At 41.7% G+C, this 19,418-nt stretch overlaps 1 protein-coding gene across 3 annotated transcripts; it reads right to left on the bottom strand.

Annotated features, from left to right (window-relative positions):
• Nucleotides 1-888: 888 nt before the first annotated feature.
• DDX6 (DEAD-box helicase 6) lies at nt 889-19,203 on the bottom strand. 3 transcript variants are annotated; one of them, XM_050715099.1, is made up of 16 exons: nt 19,019-19,138; nt 16,345-16,820; nt 14,866-14,929; nt 14,283-14,387; nt 12,964-13,093; nt 12,344-12,490; nt 12,009-12,107; nt 11,166-11,284; nt 10,573-10,701; nt 10,124-10,240; nt 8,371-8,434; nt 7,351-7,452; nt 6,445-6,628; nt 4,655-5,255; nt 3,110-3,209; nt 894-3,002 (listed from the first exon to the last, which is right to left on the bottom strand). In XM_050715099.1, exons 2-13 carry the CDS (start codon nt 16,542-16,544, stop codon nt 6,453-6,455), a joined length of 1,452 nt encoding a protein of 483 aa, XP_050571056.1. In that variant the 5' UTR covers nt 16,545-16,820; nt 19,019-19,138; the 3' UTR covers nt 894-3,002; nt 3,110-3,209; nt 4,655-5,255; nt 6,445-6,452. The 3 variants fall into 3 exon arrangements, with proteins under 3 accessions (XP_050571057.1, XP_050571056.1, XP_050571058.1); XM_050715100.1 differs by having other exon boundaries at nt 889-3,002; nt 3,110-5,255; nt 19,019-19,203; XM_050715101.1 differs by lacking the exons at nt 894-3,002; nt 3,110-3,209; nt 10,124-10,240 and having other exon boundaries at nt 3,399-5,255.
• Between the last annotated feature and the right edge of the window lie 215 nt (nt 19,204-19,418).

The following is a 19,418-nucleotide window of genomic DNA, read 5'->3' as shown; positions in this document are numbered from 1 at the left end:
CTCAGTGTGGGCAACCTGTCCTTTCCCCTCACCCCCCTGAAGTTTTTCCCCCCGTAACTGCAAAAGCCAATTTTCATGTGTGGCTTTGGCCAACGTCTCTTCACTCCGTATGGGAAGTTGTGTCGTGAAGAGGTTTGGGGACAGGAGCAGCACTGCCCAGGGCAGAGAAGCTTGGCCTCAGTAAACACGAGGGAGCCATACACATGCAGCAGCACCACGTGAGACCCTGCAGGCTGCGACCTGGCCTTTACTGGCCTGAGGCATCTTATCAAGGACATGCAGCAGTGCTGGCTTGGTTTTACACTGAGCAGCAGCTGTATGCACCAGGTAGGGGTGTAAGGCCTCTTTCACAAGGACAGCGGAATAGTTTTCACCTTACTCCTTGTTTTAACTCCTGATGCCACTTAACTGCTCTGGTTGCAAAAAAGGTGGAAATACGAAGTATTACTCTGAAGCTTAGCACTAGTTATCCCTCCCTTTCTAGCTGGCTTTCCCTTATACATAACCAATAAAAAGCAGCACACCTTTCACAGGTACTCGAGCTGAGACTGCAACTGACTCCAGTCAGGAGCTCGTCGCATTTCCTACCCCGCAACGGTTGCCTGTGGACAACCCCAAACAAACACCCCAGTTGAGGGCAACTCCTGATAAAAAAAAATTTTAAAAATGCAGGCCAGTGAGACTTCTGCAGTGCTGCTCCAGCCCCTTACAGAAACTCTCATTGTAGTAATCCAACAGGGTATTGCAACCAAAAGCCAAGTTTACCAGGCTAGCTGAAACTGGAGCGTTAAACTCTGTAAGAGCATAGACCACCTAGTCAGGAGAGTGTGTACGGAAAGCATGAGCACCAGTGAGTGGAGAACCCTTCCATTTAGACACATTGACTCCATCTTTAGGCATCTCTCCAAAGCTAGTTGACATGCGCTAGGGCTTTCTATGAAGAAAAGGTCAGCATTGCTTTGGTTTTTTTTTTGCTTAGCACTGTTAAAAGAAACACCAAAACCAATCTGGAGTTCCAGGGAGCTTTTATTGAGTTTAATCAACAAAATCAGGATTTTACCATTCATCTTTTTTGCACTCTGAACTCATGAAGCTCTTCACAAGCCAGTGCTGCAACGCATGTACATATCCAGAGAAAAACACATTCTCAACAAAATCCGTGCTCCACTGGAGAATTAGCCAATTACCAATTTAACAGAAAGCCAATTTTCCCCTCCCTCCCCTGAATATTTTCAAGGACTATTCCATGTTGTTCACTGGTTAACAAAGTACCAACTTCTTAACTAGGGACCAGTGGATTATGACATCCCACGTGAATTGCAAATAGTTTTTTTTTCTTGAAATAAAGTTCCAGGTTTTTTCTATAAAGGGAACAGTGACTATTTTCTTCTCCTGACACCCCTTCCCCATAATTATCGGTTAAAATACAGCAAGGCTGTATCTTAATAAACCCATCCCTCCCACCACCCCTCCTTACCCTTCCCTTATTTGTCTACAGCAGAATTTAACAATGCTTCCACATAAAGACATTTTTAGCAATGCAACAGTGAACTGAGCAAAACCTACAGAATAATCTGCCAAAGCCTTATTTTGAAGATCAGATGCATGCTCTTTGGTCCAGAGACCTGACTTATCATGAAGAGAAACTGTGATTCCAAAAAAAAAAAAAAAAAAAAGACTACAAGTTCACAGCAATTGGAAAAACTCCTTGTGTGGACTTCTTTTGCCCAACCTTTACAATGGTGGCCATGCTGCTGGAGCTCCTGGGAACAAAGTTCACCCCCATCCTCAGAAACCAACAGCTGCTCAACCCCAGCAGTATTACTAAGTCCAGCACCAGGACAAGAACCACTGTGATGGCAGCTCAGCAGGTGCGGCATGGCATCCCGATAACCTCTAGAACAGAAACCATGACAGAACAGCTCTCTGCTCAAGGTTTGAGTCCTATAAGTCATTTGAAAAAACAAGCGTGTGAAGCATTTTTAAATCCTTGGAGCAGACACCCTTCCCTATCCCAAGTAAAAATAAAAATCAAACAATCAGAATGAGATGATTTGATACCAACATGTATACAACGTATTCATGTTGAGCTTCCATGTTCTTACCCACAAAAAAAGTCCCAGAGGGCAAAGGAAAGATGCTCCCATCTCATTCTGGAAACTAAAATATGTATTTGAGACCAACCCACCCCCCTCCCTTCAAGGAAAGCCCTCCAGCAACTGCACTGCACTCTTGACAGCGCACATCCTGAGACCAGCCTATAGCTCATCTGGAGTAAGCTGGCTGAAGATTTGCGTCACCCTCTTCACAGCCATTTCACCCAGTTGTGAAACTCTATTTCTTCAGATTCAGAGGATGACGCTTTTTTAGACTTTCGGGGGGAAAATGCAGAATACAGCAGATTCTTAATGTTATCTTTGTCAGAGGAATTATTTGACCTAGGGCTCATCACTGAAGGCAGAAACTGGCTCCAAGTAATGCATAAATGTAAAGGCTGGTGTGTGACTAGAAAAACAACAGGAGATCAAAAGGAATCTCAAAAAGCCAAGACCTATACACACTCCTTACTCCTGGGCAGGAAAAACAAAACAAAAACTAGGCTTATCCTAGTCGTTTGGAGCATCTTTCCATTTGCAAGATTGCATCTGTTAGAGATAGCCTATTGGCACCAAAAATAGGCTGCTTCCTTCTTTACTGAAAGCCACCTAAAAACGGTGCCCCTGATAGTTTAGGTAAGTGCCAATCCTCAAATAGAGGCCGAGTTTAAAGTAATACTTTCCATTTAAAAGTTCTGTGCTTTAAGAGGGACCATCAAAGCATGGCACCAGGCTAACCTACCACAAATCCAAGCAGAGCACACACATCTGACTCAACACTGCTATCCTGTTCTTGTTACATGTGTGTGCCCTGGTAAGATACAAAAAACTTTTATTTACATTTTTTCATGTCTTTGTTGCACTAAAATGATCCCTCTTCTGTCTCTCTGGAAAATCGTAAGCTGGCTGCAATACAAGAGCAAGATTTTACTTTTGGTCAAAGTTACCACCCACAAACTCCCACCCCACCCCCCACCCCCAAAAAGCACCCCGAAGTTGTTTACATTTAGTACCTGCCAGTCAGATGTAAGCTGTGTGGCTCACAGAGTGTCTGTGACCAAGCTCTTGAGTTTGTACTCTAGTGCAGCATTTGCTACAATTATGGAGTCACTGCTGACAAAAAAAAAAAAAAAAAAAAACACCCTTTCCATCTTGTAAAGTTGTTGTCAGGAGGCACCTGATTTTGTACTTATGATCCTCAAGGAAATGGGACAGTTAAGTCTGCCTTTTAGTTCCAAACATTTTTACTCGAAAGAAAAAAGCGGAGGTGTCAAAATGGGAGAAATTAAGACAATTAATTCCTGCCTTAAGATAAGCAAGCATGGTGTGAGTGCAGCGTCTGTATACACAATAAATGACTGAGCAAAAGGGATTGCATTCATCCAGGTGCCTCCTGACACTGTAGTTGAACAGGCTAAAAGGGAATTTTAAGAGTTTACAGTTTGATTTGTCTCACTCCTCTTGCCTGTAGATCAGGCCAAACATCAAGCATGTTGGGAGGGGCACAATTTAAAGCAACACTATTTGACCAGAAAGCATTTTCCAGCAATATACAATGCAGAGTGACAGAGAGCAAGTCATGCCAAAACAGACAAGATGGCAAATAGCTTTCTGTAGCTTCTGACATTAACAGGGGTTTTGTACCCTTACCTGCTCACAGGTCTGTATAGAGGCTGTTTTGGGCAGAAAATGCACAATGCTGCAGGAAGTAAATCAATCCCATAAAGCTCCAGAACTGTCAGTTTATGCATCTAGATCAGTTTTCTACGGTTTCTTTTAAACCCAAATCCATGCCTTATACATATGCTGCTCAGCAACACTGACACCCGCTGGATTTCCCTCACACCATGGTGGAACACAGGTCAGGGCACCCTTCAGAGCTTGTGAAGTTCCTGACATTTCTAAGAGGGAAATCAAAGAATATCTTGAACACGGTAAGCAACAGATTTTGAGGCCTCAGAGCCCCTGCAAGGAATCTCTTCGATACAAGCGGTACAGGACAGTGTTGCTAGCACCAGAGCAAACCCACCCTGACAAGGGACACTTGGAAGCCTGCTCTTCAGGGAGGTCAGAGCATTTCTCATTGCTTAGTGTTGCAGAAAACTGAGCCCCTCTCATCTTTAGCTGCTCCCATAATCAGTCTAATCCCTTTAACCCCAGCAACCTTCATCAAAAAAAAAAAGTTATATATGAACCCAAACAGAAAAAAAATATTTACAAAGTTTGTACAATATACACATCTGATTTTCTATGGGACACACTGCACCAGAAGAAAGAGGGCCATGGCTCTGAAACAAGTCTACATATCAAGTGCTGGAACTACTAATGGAGACTTATGGAAAACAGTCTTTAGTGTTCTGCTAGAGCACAGGGCTTTTCTTATGGCTCCTGCAAAGGATGACAGGCTACTCTTTCCTTCTGGAGCTATGCTGCTGCACCTAATCAGCCCAGATTTTAAGTTGGTTTTGTTTTAAATACAGTATTTACAGTGTGGGTGAACTGCAGATGCATATCAACTCCTCCAATTAAAAAAAAAAGTTGAAAAAAAGTAGTATTACCAATAAGTTTCACCTCCCAGCCCTGGCCTTGAGTACTTTGGGAGGAGGAGAGGGGGAAGAGAGGGGAACTTTGACCTGAAACCAAAAACAGCTGTTGATTCCTTGGGCTGTGTCGGAAAGGTGATATTCTGAATGGTCTCATAGCATAAGGCACTTTGCACGAATAAGTAACAAGCTCTTTAGCTTAAAAACAGATGAGTAAACAGGGAGAAGTTGAAATGCACTCAGTCGATGGTTGAAGAATTTGAAATCGCAGACAAGCTTGTGTTCATCAAGATTCTTCTCTTTCCAGGGTTTCTCTTCTTCCCTTGTTGCCCCTCCCACCCAAAGAAAAAAAAAATTTAAAACCAGCAGTTAGTGCAACTAATGTTCAATCAGCACACAGTGCAAACAAGTGGAAAAACAAAAAGACATTCCTCCTTTCATCTTCTTTCTTCCTTGCTGCCAAATTTAAAAAGAAAAAAGGCCAAGCTCTTTAGTCTTCATAGTTCCGAAATGAAAAGACGAAGAAAAACCCACAAAGAGAAGGGTATCCCCAAAGAAATGATGTGTCACAGATGTGGATCAAAGGGCTTCACCTTCCGGCATGTGTAGTCAAAACCTTAAAAAAAAAAAAACACCCACAGTTAAATCAATTCTATGCAAAACCAGAATGTAAGTAATGAATCACACTGACTATGTAGCTGCTCCGGAAAAGCCAACGGCATTTAGAACAGCTCATCTTCAATCACTGCACCTCAGAAAGAAGTGCTACTATTACCCAATTATACCTAAATGGCGCAACTACACACTTGTTTACTGTCATTAAGTGGTGGACAATTCTCAGACAAGGTTACAGCATTCCCCTTAAAGAAGCCACCCAAGAACTCTGTCCAGGTTCATCATCTGATTTGTTTTGTCTATGTACTTATTTATTTTAAAAGATTAATAAAGCAAAGGCTGCAAGTCATTTTGGCATGACTGAGTAGGACTATCCTTAAATTTCAAGTAGACAGGTTCGTTTTCTCTCTCTCTAGCAATCTGCTTCTTTGGCAATTTTTGTTTTTTGTCAGCTGAGAGCAATTTCAGTAGCTTCATCAGTATTTTCTAATTCACAATCTCTAGGAGAAAATACACAACAAAATTACTTTCAACCCAAACAGTGTCATCTCTTGACATTGCATAATATAGCATCTTAACTAAAAACAGATCAAACATCACCCTCTATTTGGCCTGACTGTAAGAACAACAATTTCCCTGGATTGAAAAAAGAAATCAACTCAGCATTTTTTCCTCAGACAGTAATCAAGACAAGCCACACTTCGAGACACCCTGGCAGTGAAGCCTTTTTTTTTTTATGCTACGTAGACCTCAAGTGGCAATGAAGATGAATTACAGCTTTGCTACCTACTTTGCAGGAGGTTCTATGAATATATGTCTATGAGAAGACAAAACATGAGGCACCTATAGCTTAAACCTGTTCCTTTCAGCAGCTGAGGTGATTAGGCTTTTCTGTTGGTGCAAAATTCTTAGAGATCCACTTTCTCTCCTGGCTTTTTTGATTACCACCTCCCTTTCTGCCGTCACCTACTTCTCTTTTTAGCTAAGCAATACAGAAAGAATTCTTTAGGCTACTAGCAGGCATCCTAGCCTCTCCAAATCTTCCCACCCTCACTGACAATCTATTTCAAACCCTTGTTTTCACATTCAGGCACATTTGGCACATCAGTTTCCCTCTTCCCCTGCAACAATATTCAGGCCAGCTCTTCTTTTATCCAACAACTTCTCTATTCAGGAAGGCATTTACATACGCATATGGTTACTGTTTCTCATCTTCTACAGGTTCACTGTGGTATTCTGCCACATACAGGCTCTTGTCAATGTTGCTTGGTATGGGTTTAATTTCAGTTCCCAACTGCTCCTCAATACTTTTCAGGTTGAATCTATCATCATAGGTGATCAAGTTGATGGCCAGGCCAAGATGACCGAAGCGACCTCAAAAAAGAAAAAAAAAAACCTGAACTGAGTAATAGAAGGTTGATTGAAAAAGTCTGCAGATTCTGGCATTAGTAACATTGCCCTCTGATGGTAAAAGAAAATCCAGACCCTGCAACAGGTCTTTGAAAGCATTTAAGGACTTTTGTACTACTACAGGAGTAAAAAAAACCAAGAGGTTAAAAATGCTCCAACTGCACGTATTCATTAATAACCAATTCGGTCTTCTACTACTACAGTACACACATCCACCCCTTATTAAATGAAACAGTTATTGAACAAGCCTGAACTACAGAGTTCAAGTACACTGAGTTCCATCATTTATCGCCTTTTTTGAAGATGTATCTAGTAGATGCCCAGGCACTGGAAACATGCAGAAAAAAAAACAATGCTTAAGAAACCACAGAAGCTAAATTTTCAGTATAAAATTCTCCCAAACTGCAAAAAAAAAAAATCACATCAGTCTCATGAGACTGAAGCAAAATATGGAGTGGGTTTTTTTTTTTTCATTAGGCTTTTCGGACTAGTTTAAAGAACACAGCCATTTATTCACGTATTTGTGAGAATAATCACGATATGGTACCTGAAAAATAAATTTGTCGGAAAAATCAAAGCTATTCAAAATAGTTCAAGTATAGTAATAAAAAGCAGAAGCCAATTCAATGCTAAGGAAAAAAATGACAGTTATCCAAGTTGTTTCTAAAAGATGCTTCTCCTCTCACCTGATCTGCCAATACGATGGAGATAAGTCTCTGCCAGCTTTGGGAAATCAAAGTTTATCACCACATTCACAGCTTGGATATCAATACCTCGGGTAAACAGATCTGAAAGACAATTCAGGTCATGAATAATGTTGATTTTGGGTAGAAAATTTAGGAACAATTAACACTGGCTAGCACTAGTTTATAAATATAAGCTTTCCTCGTATCAAGGCATTTTACATACAATTCTGCTACAGCTTCTTCTTGCTCTTTATCCACTTTAAGCGTAATACAAGAAGAATCATCAAGACCTCAGATCTTCAAATCTATGCCAAAAAAGTAATTAACATCAAGCCAGTTTTTGCATGTTAGACTATTTTTGAGTACGTCATCTTATACAAGCACCTCCTCAAACATGGCACATGTTGCCACTGTCACAACAGACTTGAGATCTGAACTACATCCCACCAGCTTAGCTCTTTTTATTTCACTTCAAGTTGAGTTAAGACTACCCAGATGCATGTAGCAACTGCCACGGTACTGCCCAAACAGGCTGTACTGTGGATAACGCACGCCACATACAGACCAATCACAACTACAGATCATTTAGGAAAGATGAACTATAGACATGTAAAGAATCAGCAAAATGTAGTCCAGTAATCCTAGCCACAGTTACATACGGTTCTGTTCTTTTGTAAAGCTTATGGCCCAACAATTTACAGAGCACTTGTGAAAACATACAGAAAAGGTAACTGAAGCAGGAAACATAATCACAATAAAAGGTTTTGTTAACAAGGCAAGAAACATCATCACAATAAAAGGATTTGTTAACAAGTTGCAACTTCACAGTTTGTCACAAAAGACCAAACCCATATGCCTAAAGGAGTGCAGCACTCTGCCCTACACACACTTGACAAAATTCTCTAATCAAACCATTAACGTGCTTTATCACAAATCAAGTTACCTGCCACACCTGGGCTAATGACTAATCAGCTTTCTATCACAACCTTCAGAAAAATAAAAACATTTAGGAACTCTTACCAGTGCAAACAAGATTGCGGCATAAGCCGTTTCGGAAATCGTGGAACACACGATTGCGGTGTTCCTGGAAATATATAGAAACAAATAAAAACAGCTGTGACTTTCAGGTAGGTATTCACATTACAATCATAACTTCATTCACATAAATTCCTTCCCCTCATCACTACTGACAGCTGAGTCAAAGCTGCTAGTACTATTTCTTAACACTTCTTACCCATATATTCTAAAATACTTGCCAGAGGGGCCTTCAGAACCACTTTTAGGCAAAAACATTTAACTTTGTCTAAAAATCTCAAGTAGTTACACAAATTAATCTCAGAATAGTATCATCATAAATTACAAGTACGTGAAACCTGCACTAGGGAATTTAGATTGACTGCTACTAAAAGGAACAACATCATGCTAATCAATTGGCCTCTGTAGCTATGAGCTCTCCCTCTCCCCCCCAAAAAAGAAGTGCCTCATACTGATTTCTGCAAGCAGAAAACACAGTAACCAGCATATGTGAAAGAGCACAAGAAATCAGGTAGGATATTGTTTCATGACATGCAGATCCATAAAAATAGTTTTACCAAAAAAATTTTTCTGTGCCCAAAGCTTATTTTCATTCCTGGTATTTTGACTATCATCTCCCCAATCCCTGTGCCAATTTCAATACATTTTATTCATTTTATGTCCTAGCAATAAGTTTTTCATCATTTACATTAAATCTGGAAACATCCTTCCTTTAAAAACTGAAGCCTCTTCATTTTCCACTAAAGAATATTTTTCACCCCTGAAGCACAGATAGGGATGGTATGCGCCAATTGTCTATGAAGACTCCCCTCTCAATAACAAGTTCCTTTGGACCACACAAAAATTAAGTAGTACCATTTTTAGAGAGCAAAATTAACAAGTTGAAACTTCCCACACAAAGATACCTGCCTTTTGCCACAAACATTATCTACTGACAAATCAGAAATAAACAAGAAACAGACTTCAGGGAATCCATTTGCATATCTATGTCTATGCTCAATACTGGCACTGACTCCTTTTCTGTTTAAAGAAATGCTGGTCTGCACATAGCCCAGCAAACATTTGTATTACCTGCCAGCCCAATGTACAGCAAGCTAGGCTTCCCGTAACGCTTTCATTTGAATTTATTCAAGCTTACATATAAAATGCAAAGTATTTCAAAGTACTCCTGTCTTACATGCATCGCTTCAACCTTTTGACAATGCCTTTTAGTACACTCACCGATAACAAGGAAATCAAGAGCGTGACTCTTGAGAACATGTGAACTGATCTACAAGTAACAGAAATTCCTGCACCAGCAAAGCTGCAGACATTTTTCATAGTTTTGTAAACTAGGCCACTGCAGCTCAATCACCATGCAGCAGTCAATGCTTTCAAGTAAGAGCTTCGATCAAAGCCATCTCCCTGCATTCTCAGATTCTCCTACAGCCACAGTGCAAGATTTACTGCTTGCAAAGCCAGGCTAGGCACTCAGATCAGCTGAGTATTGTTCTTTCTGTTTGTACTCCTGAACACCACATGAACAGCTACACTAAACACTCTGGAAAGAGGTTTAATTATGGGGGGGGAGGAGTCTGAAAACAAAACTGAAGCGATAGCAAAGCAATACATGTCTAAGTTTTTGAAGAACATGCAAATTTAAAGCAAGTATGAGACTTAATTCAGCTACATGCTACATCTGTGGAGTAGGACATGAAATCATGTAGCGGGACATAAACCACTGTAACTTCATACTCACCTGCCTCATTTTAGCATGGATATAGAAGCAGGAATAGCCCAACTGGGAGATCTTTTTGGCTAACAATTCAACCCGTTGAGAGGAGTTGCAGAAAATGATCGACTGGTTAATCTGGAGCTGAACATATAAGAAGCGTGTTAAGTAAATGCAGAATTTTAGTAACAGATGATCTAAGGCAGATCTAAATCCCTTGCAGAAAGAAGGCAAGACAGGTGCTGCAAGTAATCCATATCATAAATATTTTTGTACAAGAGGGAAAAAAAGGTAACATGTAACAAAACTGCAAGGCAAGTTTTGTTTGAGGCAAGCGCACTCATTTTTAGCTTCAGCTCATATAGTATGATTAGCACAGTTTGACAAGGAAAATAAATCTGTCACTCTGAATCTTATTCTTGATTTTGAAGGGAACAAAGCATTTGTAAGTTCTTAACCTGACCTACACTGCTTACCCTGGAAAACAGCGTATTGAGGCAATGAACTTTCTGACGCTCAGTTACATAGGCATAGTACTGAGTAACTCCCTTCAAGGTTAACTCCTCCATCAGATTAATCTCATAGGGTTTCTGCAAATGGGAATTCTGAAAGATAAAGATAAAAATAAAGCAGGCATATCTACATGCAAAACCGCATAAGCCTTCCCATCCTGTAGCACATTTAATTCTTCCATCGCAAGGATGCACTAACTAGCCAATCTTTATGCCTGTCACTAGACAGGATAGGTGAAATTTCACAAAGGATTACTTATAAAACCAAGGCATCATGCCAGGCTAAACAGGATCACCTTCTAGAAGCAAATCAACACAGATGTCGTTAACTACTGTATAAAGAGGAAAACAGTACCTTACATGCAAGGATTACATATACTTAACTTCCCATTAACATTATTTCTGGACAAAAGTTATTTCAAATTTGCCGTCCTACACTGAGGCTGGCGTATTAAACAAGAAAAGCGTGGATGCATAAATAAATGAGCAACACTCACTCATGCACCTTAGGTGCAGTGTCACCACAATCACATGTATCTGAATCCAACTACACTCACCATGAATTTCTGTACACTCAGAGGGAAAGTGGCTGAGTAGAGCAAAATCTGTCTGTTTTTAGGTAGCGTGAGAATAATGTCTTCCATTATTTGTACAAAATCTTGAGACAGCAACTTATCTGCCTGTAACAACACAAGCACAAACGAGTAAGTCAAAGAAGTAGGGCAATATTTCAGTTTTCTGGTAGTATCACGCTGGAAAAGAAATACAAACGCACCGGGAATATTCTCCTTCCCACCTTCACAATGGTTATCACCCCCTCTGGAGTGAATACCACACTCCAAATGACATTTGATTTAGTTTCTGAAAACAGGATACATCAGTAGAAGGAAGTTTACATTTCGCAGTTTTCAATACTGACTTAAGCAGAATCAAATTGAATAAAAATACATACAATGGGAGTTCTAAACCAAAAATAGCTATCACTGTTCCTATCAGAGTCATCCAAGAGCTTTCACACAATTATTTTTCTCAACCTCTCACTTAGCAGTCTGTTGGATGTTTATAAATCAGGTTACATGAACTTATGTGGTAAGCACAACACATTCATTATGAACAGATACCAAATGAAACACAATCCTTCAGTCCAGAATAGACCGCTAATCTATTTCACAGGAACAGTCAACAGAAAAGGCAAACCTTCCTAGGCTGTTTTCTTGGAAGTTTTACATGCAGAAAAGCTCTTATGCCCATATACCTTCTCAAAAACAACAAGAAATGAATTAGCTATAACCTTAGTATCCCTACACAAAGGTATTTGTTGCTGTATATAATGAGGTGGCTGGCTGAGACACATCATTCGTTCAAATTGTTAATACACCAAAAGGTTTAATATGAGCAACTTGCCTCATCCAATACTATCATCTGGACATGCTCAACTTTTGCTACTCCTTTCTTGATGAGATCGAGAATTCTGCCAGGGGTAGCTATCACCACATGCACTGTAAGGTTAGAAGAGAAAAAAGATTTAAGGTGACTAAAACAATGTTTCCAGCATTCAGAGACATGTTTTGTACCAACAGATTGAGAGAATGACTGTAAACAAACAATGACTAAGACATAATACAGTCTTCCTGTAACAAGCGTAACAATAACACAGACGTAAAAAAAGCAGAAATTAGAATGCCACATTGTAAAAGCCCAAACACCAACTGTAGCATAGCAAAGGTGCTCTGACCTGTATCATCAAGCCTCATTATGTCATCTCGCAAATTGGTTCCTCCTGTTGTTGCCATCACTTTGGCACCTCCCATGTGTTTGCTGACTTGGATACAGATTTGACTGACCTGCAGGGCTAGTTCACGGGTGGGAACAATCACCATTGCTGCAAGTTAAAAGTGTCGGCATGAGTTACTAATAACACACTATCAAAAATATTTCTCTGTAGAGGACAGAGACTTCATGAAAGCCGTACTTCTGCAGTTTTGGAGTTCCACTCTAGATATCCCAAGTAAGTCCTAGAAACTGCTTAAAACAAGACAAATGCCATGCAAGGGGTTCTATACCCCTTGCTATTCCCTCCACATGAGTCACCCAGCCACCATGCTTCTGTGTATTACTCCAAACCCATTTTCCAGGACAAGACAGTAAAGTCCAGAAGACATCTTCAAGTTTTTAAAAGAAACTGGAAATTTAAAATTTCACTTTCCGTCCACCACTCCCTATGTACTTGCTTTACCAATATAAGCAGACAACCTACACTGCTGCATTCTGTCAACCACTTTTAGATTCAAGTCTGCTGCACAGTGACCAATACTATTACCTGGATGCAGCCAAGGAAGACCCATCCCTACTGACCTTGTATGTTGTCCTTCTTTAAGTCTAGCCGTTCAAGTAACGGAATGAGGTAGGCTCCACTCTTGCCTGTTCCATTTTTCGCTCTAGCCAAGATATCCCTACCAGATAAAGCAATGGGGATGCTCTCCTCCTGAAATGCAATGACAGTCAGCACATGAGCAACCATGAGCCATGCTCACTAGAGACTGGCCAAATATAACTCTCCTCACTATATGATGTTAAATCTGTTCCATGAAAGAGTATTTTGCTACTGAAAGTATTGTAGACTTACACACAGCAGGAAGGAGTTTAACCTATCAGCAAAGAGCTCCCCAGCAAAGCAATAGCTCTGCTCCCAACGTCTCACGTAAAGTCCTCTTATGACCAGATAGGATGAGAACCAGTGCTCGGGTACTGCAGGAATTGTAAACCCATACAGACGCATTAGTAAAAAAGTGAAAAATCAGGAAAAAATGTGAGGAGACAGTGAGAATCACTAGCAAACTCCTCCAATGGGAAAAAATGCCCACATGTATCTTAACATTGGAAAGGCATCAGCCCCTGTAATTTCAAACCTGCATGTTTCTGCGATACACTTCTCAAAACCAGCAGGCTTCCTTTTTAAAGCTTCAGCCATTCAGACAAAGGCCACAAGTATTTTTCATTTGCTTTCTTTTACAGCAATATCTAAATGACCCAAGTACATTCAGCCTTTTCATTTGAAAAAGCTGACACATTAGAAGCTGCTCTAAAGCAGATAAATTAACAAAAAATTAACAAAAAGCTATAGCTTCCTCCGTTCCTTAAGGAGATAAAATGGCCTGGATGTCAGTAGCAGGGGGGAAGAGTTCAACACCACACCCACTCCCCTAAGTTTACATACGTTAACATTTACTTATGGAATCAGCCCTAAAAGTAAAAACAAGGAGGAGAGACAGAAAAAGTAAACTTACTAACACTCTCTCTCCTATAATCTCCATTATGACTCCTTCCAGATATTTATGATAAAAAAAAGCCAAGAATGGGTCATACAGATATCTTAGTAACAAATAAAGGTATGCAACCTATGGCAGACCTGTTTTCCAGAAAATTTACAAGAATATCCCTGTACTCACTGCGACTACTTATCTGAAGGATGCTACTGAACATGGGATTAACATACCAATGCCTCTACGGTTTCCTTCCCCAAATGGAAACAAAATTCCACTGATTAAATCCCCAGTTTTCAAATCCCAAGTTTTCCCAAATCATGACATAAATATCTGACATTTAAGCACAAGAATTTCAGAGTTTATAAAAAAAAATTAAGCTGCTGCTTATAACTAGTCTGTTTTAACAACCTGAATAGGAGATGGTTTTTCCCAGCCCATTTCAAAAATTCCCATCAGCAACTCCCGTTTCAAACAGTAATCTTCAAACTCATTTCCTTTTGTGGAGGTCACGTCCTGAATAATCACAAAAAGCACATCCAAAAGATTAGGTCATACAATCCACAGCTGTAGATCAGTCAGACTCAATGAGAGAGTGCTTATGCAAGAAGATCACAAAGCACATTTCATTACTACACAGGAGTTCTCACTAATCTATGCAATACCATACAGTGGAGAAGTAAATATTAACTTTCCAATAACCAAACACAACACTGTGAATACACTGACATATTTTGATCTCTGTCTTGCAGGAGCCACTGACAATCAGCCTCATGCCATAACAGTAAGAAAGAAATACACAGTTAACTCTGTTTTTGAGCTTTACGAGAGAAATATCTCTCCCAAGCAGTTTTAAGAGAATTAAAACAGCAATTCTTCATTAAAAACTGGTTAGCAATAGCTGAACTGCCTTTGAATATTTGCTTACAAGCCCACTGCAGCTTCTCTCACAACTTTAATTCCATATTCATTCCTAAAATTCAAATGTCCTTACCGAAGTTTTGATTCTCAAATCCTTTGGAGGGAGTTTTAAAGTCTTCTTCCAGTCATCACCAGGTCTACAGAAAAAAAAATCTGGTTTAATAACTTTATTTTGTGTCCTGATTTTCTTAGTAACAGTGATTAAACATGTAACGTTTTCACCTCTTGAAAGCTAAAAACACCTACGCATATGAGCTCAAGTCTTCTCTGAGCTAAGCGAATGCAACAGGCAGGAAACTGTAAACACAGAAATTCAGCAGTCTGCCAAGTGCAAGAGAATTTGTGAAATCTTTATCCAGTCATGATTCAAATCCCATTTTTAGGGCACTGAATTGATCCAGTAGAACAGACTTAAAACTACACACTGACATATTCATAATAAAGTAATAAGTTATAATAAAACCACAAAACTATAGTTCACTACTTCAAAAAATAAAAACCTCATGCCCAGAGACCATCTATTCTTTATCAATAATATAAGAAGATGGAAATACTCTGGGGGAGAAAATTAAGTAAATACACACTCCACTTGTTGAACTGTTTTTTAATTTTGCCCAGTGAGATTTAGACATTTGTCCTCTCTAAAAAGACCCTGTACGAAGAGAGCAAGTTCTTTTTTGCCCCAGTGCCAGTTAGGAGTGAGTTCTGATGAGTTTTCCTCATCAGTCTGGTTAGTAAACCAGTTTAAAATAAATTACACCAGAACCTGAAATGAGTATTCAAGTATTCCATTTTGCCATTATGCACTAAGATAGGTATTTTCTTCAAAAATAACTGAGTAGCAAAAGAAAAGTGAATGTTGCTCAGGGGCAGCAGAGAATTACCCATTACTGTACCACACAAGTCTTGTAAGTCTGTCAGAATTTCCAACCAGCACATTCACATTTTATCAGCATACTTCCTAAAACACTTTGATGAAAAAAGAGAGAAGAGACGCATACAAGGGTGTCATAGTGGTACCATATTATCTCAGCTTAGGCTTTGACTAATTAAAGTTCAGCATTACACTGGGGTGAGCACACACTACTATTCCAAATCACTGACAAAAAAAGATAACCAACTTGAAAGAATTTCTCACCACGAGAGAGGTCAGCAACAAACTGAAAAGCATACAAAACTGGACTAGGACTAGGCAATGTTTCCTCCTGTCTTAAATATCAGTTCCTTCCCACTCCCCAACTTCCTTCTCATACCACTTGAAATGAGCAAAGAAAACAGGATGCTGCTGCTCAGTGGGCTACCTCTGACAAGCAGCTCCATGTTCTGAAAAGTGTCAAATTCAATTTCCACAACAAATACATTGCTAAGACAATTGCCACAAAGCAGCTCACACCTGGAAATACAGCTTTTGTTTAGTAATGCACATCCTAGGACACTGCTGTCATCAACATCATAAAACAACAGAACAAAACTTTTAAAACACAAGTACCCAAGAACACTTTCCCTTATATCAAATTTTAACATTCTTGTGGCACTTGACACAAATACTTACTTAATAGCGGTGGTCATACTCTGTGCTTGTTGTTGAGTGCCATTATTGATTGTGTTGGCATTTTTCAGCTGGTTCATCTGTTGCTGAGTCTGTGCGCCTCCACCTCCTGGGCCCCCGCTGGGTTTTACAGGGCCTCTCAATTGCCCATTCTGACTGGATAGACCCATTATAACAGGGTTCTCTGTTCTGGCCGTGCTCATGCTTCTATTTTTAAAGATGTCTTTTTAGACTTCAAAACTTTGAAAGTCAGTACAGAAACTGTAATAACAGTTTATTAGACTCTCCAAAATGAAGAGATAAATAAGTCTTGCTCAATATATGAGTCCTTTATTGCAATGCAGGCAAGCACCTGTAAGTCACTCAAAAGTAAAGTAGTAACTTGCTCTGATGCACTGTGGATCAACCTTTTTTTTTTTGTAAAAAAAAAAAAAGCCCTCTAATAAAGTTGAGTTATATCAGAATTCACTTGCTTCAATCTGAAAAAGAAGCAGACAGTAACAATTAATATATGGACTTCTGTATATACAAATCCTTCAGTTGACTTTGCTATTTTAAAATAGCCTGCAACACTGCATATTATCTAAAAATCACCTCTTCCCAGGCAGCACACAACACAGTATTTGTTTTTCTTTTTTCTTGGTGGAATTATCAAGAGACATATCAAACTTTTTTTTTCCCTTGCTATAAAGCTGAGCTTAGGTCACCAAAGATGACTCTGTAAACAGCTGTACTTTCTTTCAGCAGCCTTCCAGCTAGTAACCACTTAAAAAACAGTACCTAGATTCCCCTGTGAAATAGGCACAGATTACCTCAATTGCTTTGCCTGTTCTTGAAATTCCCCCTCTTCTAGGACACAGGAAAGCAACCATAAAAACCTAAGCAACATTATGCACAAGTTTTTGATAAAAAACAAAACCACAATATCAAATGGACATTAAAGCAAGAACCGAAGAAATACTCAAGTTACTCCGATTGTCCTTTTCATGTAGGAAGTGAAATTGAAGTGATGCTAGAATTATGATAGAAATTATGACATTATCTGTGAAAACAAAGCACTCACCCTCCCCCAACTCCAAAAGTTAGTTCAACCAACTTATTCATAACCTTTTTTATTAGGCGTTGATTTAACACCGTTTAGAATATTGAAACAAATGATATCATGGTGCTGAACTAAGAGTAGAGCAGCTTCCTGTTGAGCATAAACATTTACACCAGGAATCAGTTAGCTTCCTGCTTGATGTTACCTTCCATTCGTCAGTAAAAATTCACATCACACTCGGAGTTGGAACTAGATGATCTTCAAAGGTCTCTTCTAACTCACATCACTCTAAGATAACATGACTTAGTATCAACACTGTATTTAACAAAAGTGTTGCCAAAACTGCAGAGAGAACACAACGTCTGCGTCTCACACACACAAAATACGGCCCAGAGATGAAGAACTCCTTACAACAATATTAGCCAGCCAAGACACTTGTAGTTCAAAACCTTTCAAAAGCAACTGAAAGTAGGTTTGCTTGCCTGTACAGTTGCTCATCGTAAAGCTCCTGCAACTTAGGAAGTGCATAGGAAAAGCAGGTTACTGCTTGCTAAGGTGGAGCGCTCAAAAAAAAAAAAAAAAGCATTTCCCCAGTGAATAAAACATACGTTCAAGAGCACTTCAAGAGGATGGAAAAGGAATGCAAACTCTTCTCAGACTTCCCATCTGTTTCCAAGTGCATCAATTAGAGCTTTGCAGCAAAACTTTAAAATCAGTAGAAATAAGATAATTCTCCTAGTTATCTTCCTGACTAGAAGCACGGTTTAAGTGCATCTCTGAAAAGACAACTCTCCTTCCCATTAACTTAGTAAAAAAAAAAACAAAAAAAAAAAAAAACAGATCATATAAGCCACCATAGTCACCTAACAAACCCGGATACAAGTGGCAAAGATCAGCCAAATATTTTTAGTAGAGGAAATCTCTAGTTCCCTTAAAGCCTCTCACTCGTAGCCATCCTTCAAAAAGACGCAAGAATAAAAAACACAAAACCTCGCCAAACCCAGCAGGTCGCCACGTTCCCGGACAACGGCAGCCACCATTTCGCAAACCGGAGACCCGACGGAGAACAGGACCCCGCGGAACGGCCGTCCCCCCGGGCGCAGGCCCGGCGGGCAGGGCAGTCGCCGCCAGGCCTCTCTCTTCTCCCGCCGCCCGCGGATCCGTCGCGACAGGGCTAGGCCTGCCGGGCCCCGGCACAAAGCCGACGCGCGGGCCGGCCGCGGGCGCCCCCGCGGTGCCCATCGTGTCCGGCGAGCCCAGACCGCACTGCGGCGTCGCCCCTAGCGCTGCGCGGAGCGGCCCCGGGCCCCGCGGCGAGGCCGCCGCCGCCCGCGAAAAGCAGCTGCGCCACACCGGCACCCCCCGCCCGCGAACAATGGAGCGGCCTCGACCGCGGCCCCGACGCTCCGGGCGGCAGCAAGCGCCGCTGCGACCCGGCCCCGCGGCCCCGCGGCCCCCGGCCCGGTCCCCCCCCCGCCCCGCCGCCAGGCGCCCGGCGCTGCCAGGCCCCGCTCGGGTCCCGCCGCTACCGCGGCGCGCCGCAGGCCGCGAGGCGAGGCGAGGCCCGGCCCGGCGGCGGCTCCCCTCGCCGCTCCCCCAGGCCCGCCTCACCCCGGCACCCCCGCCCGCGCTCACCGCCACCAGCCGCGCTCCCCCTCGCCCAGGTACAAAATCCTCTCGCTGCCGCTTGGTGCCTTGTTATGGCGACTCGACGCTCCAAGATGGCGGCTTCCTCCTTCCTCCCGTGCGCCCTCCCCCTCCCGGCAGGGCAGGGCAGGGCAGGCCGGCCCCGCCCCGCGCGCACGCACGCACGCACACGCGCGCGCGCGCGCCACGCCCGGCCCTGCGTGGGCTCCCCGGGGCGGTGCTCCCGCAGTCACGTGGCCGCGCCGCGCAGCTGTCGCGCCCGGCCCCTGCCGCTGGGCGGCGTCCGCGCCCCCGCGTGCGCGCGGGCCGCCGCATGGCCCGAGGGGGGGCGGGGAGTCGGCGGGGGCGGGGGGGGCGCAACGGGGAAGCCGCTTCTATAACTGCTGCA

Source organism: Cygnus atratus, chromosome 22 (assembly GCF_013377495.2).
Source record: "Cygnus atratus isolate AKBS03 ecotype Queensland, Australia chromosome 22, CAtr_DNAZoo_HiC_assembly, whole genome shotgun sequence".
NCBI lineage: Eukaryota > Metazoa > Chordata > Aves > Anseriformes > Anatidae > Cygnus > Cygnus atratus.
Note: the sequence above shows the minus strand (reverse complement) of the source record. Positions and strands in the feature narration are given on the sequence as shown.

Coding starts and splice junctions, on each gene's coding strand:
- DDX6 (XM_050715100.1), bottom strand. CDS start 16,544: ATGAGCACGGCCAGAACAGAGAACCCTGTTATAATGGGTCTATCCAGT. Junction 13,094..14,282: donor AAAAACCATCTCCTATTCAG/GTTGTTAAAACA, acceptor ATTGCATTTCAG/GAGGAGAGCATCCCCATTGC. Junction 8,435..10,123: donor TCCATGCTAAAATGAGGCAG/GTGAGTATGAAG, acceptor ATATATTTCCAG/GAACACCGCAATCGTGTGTT.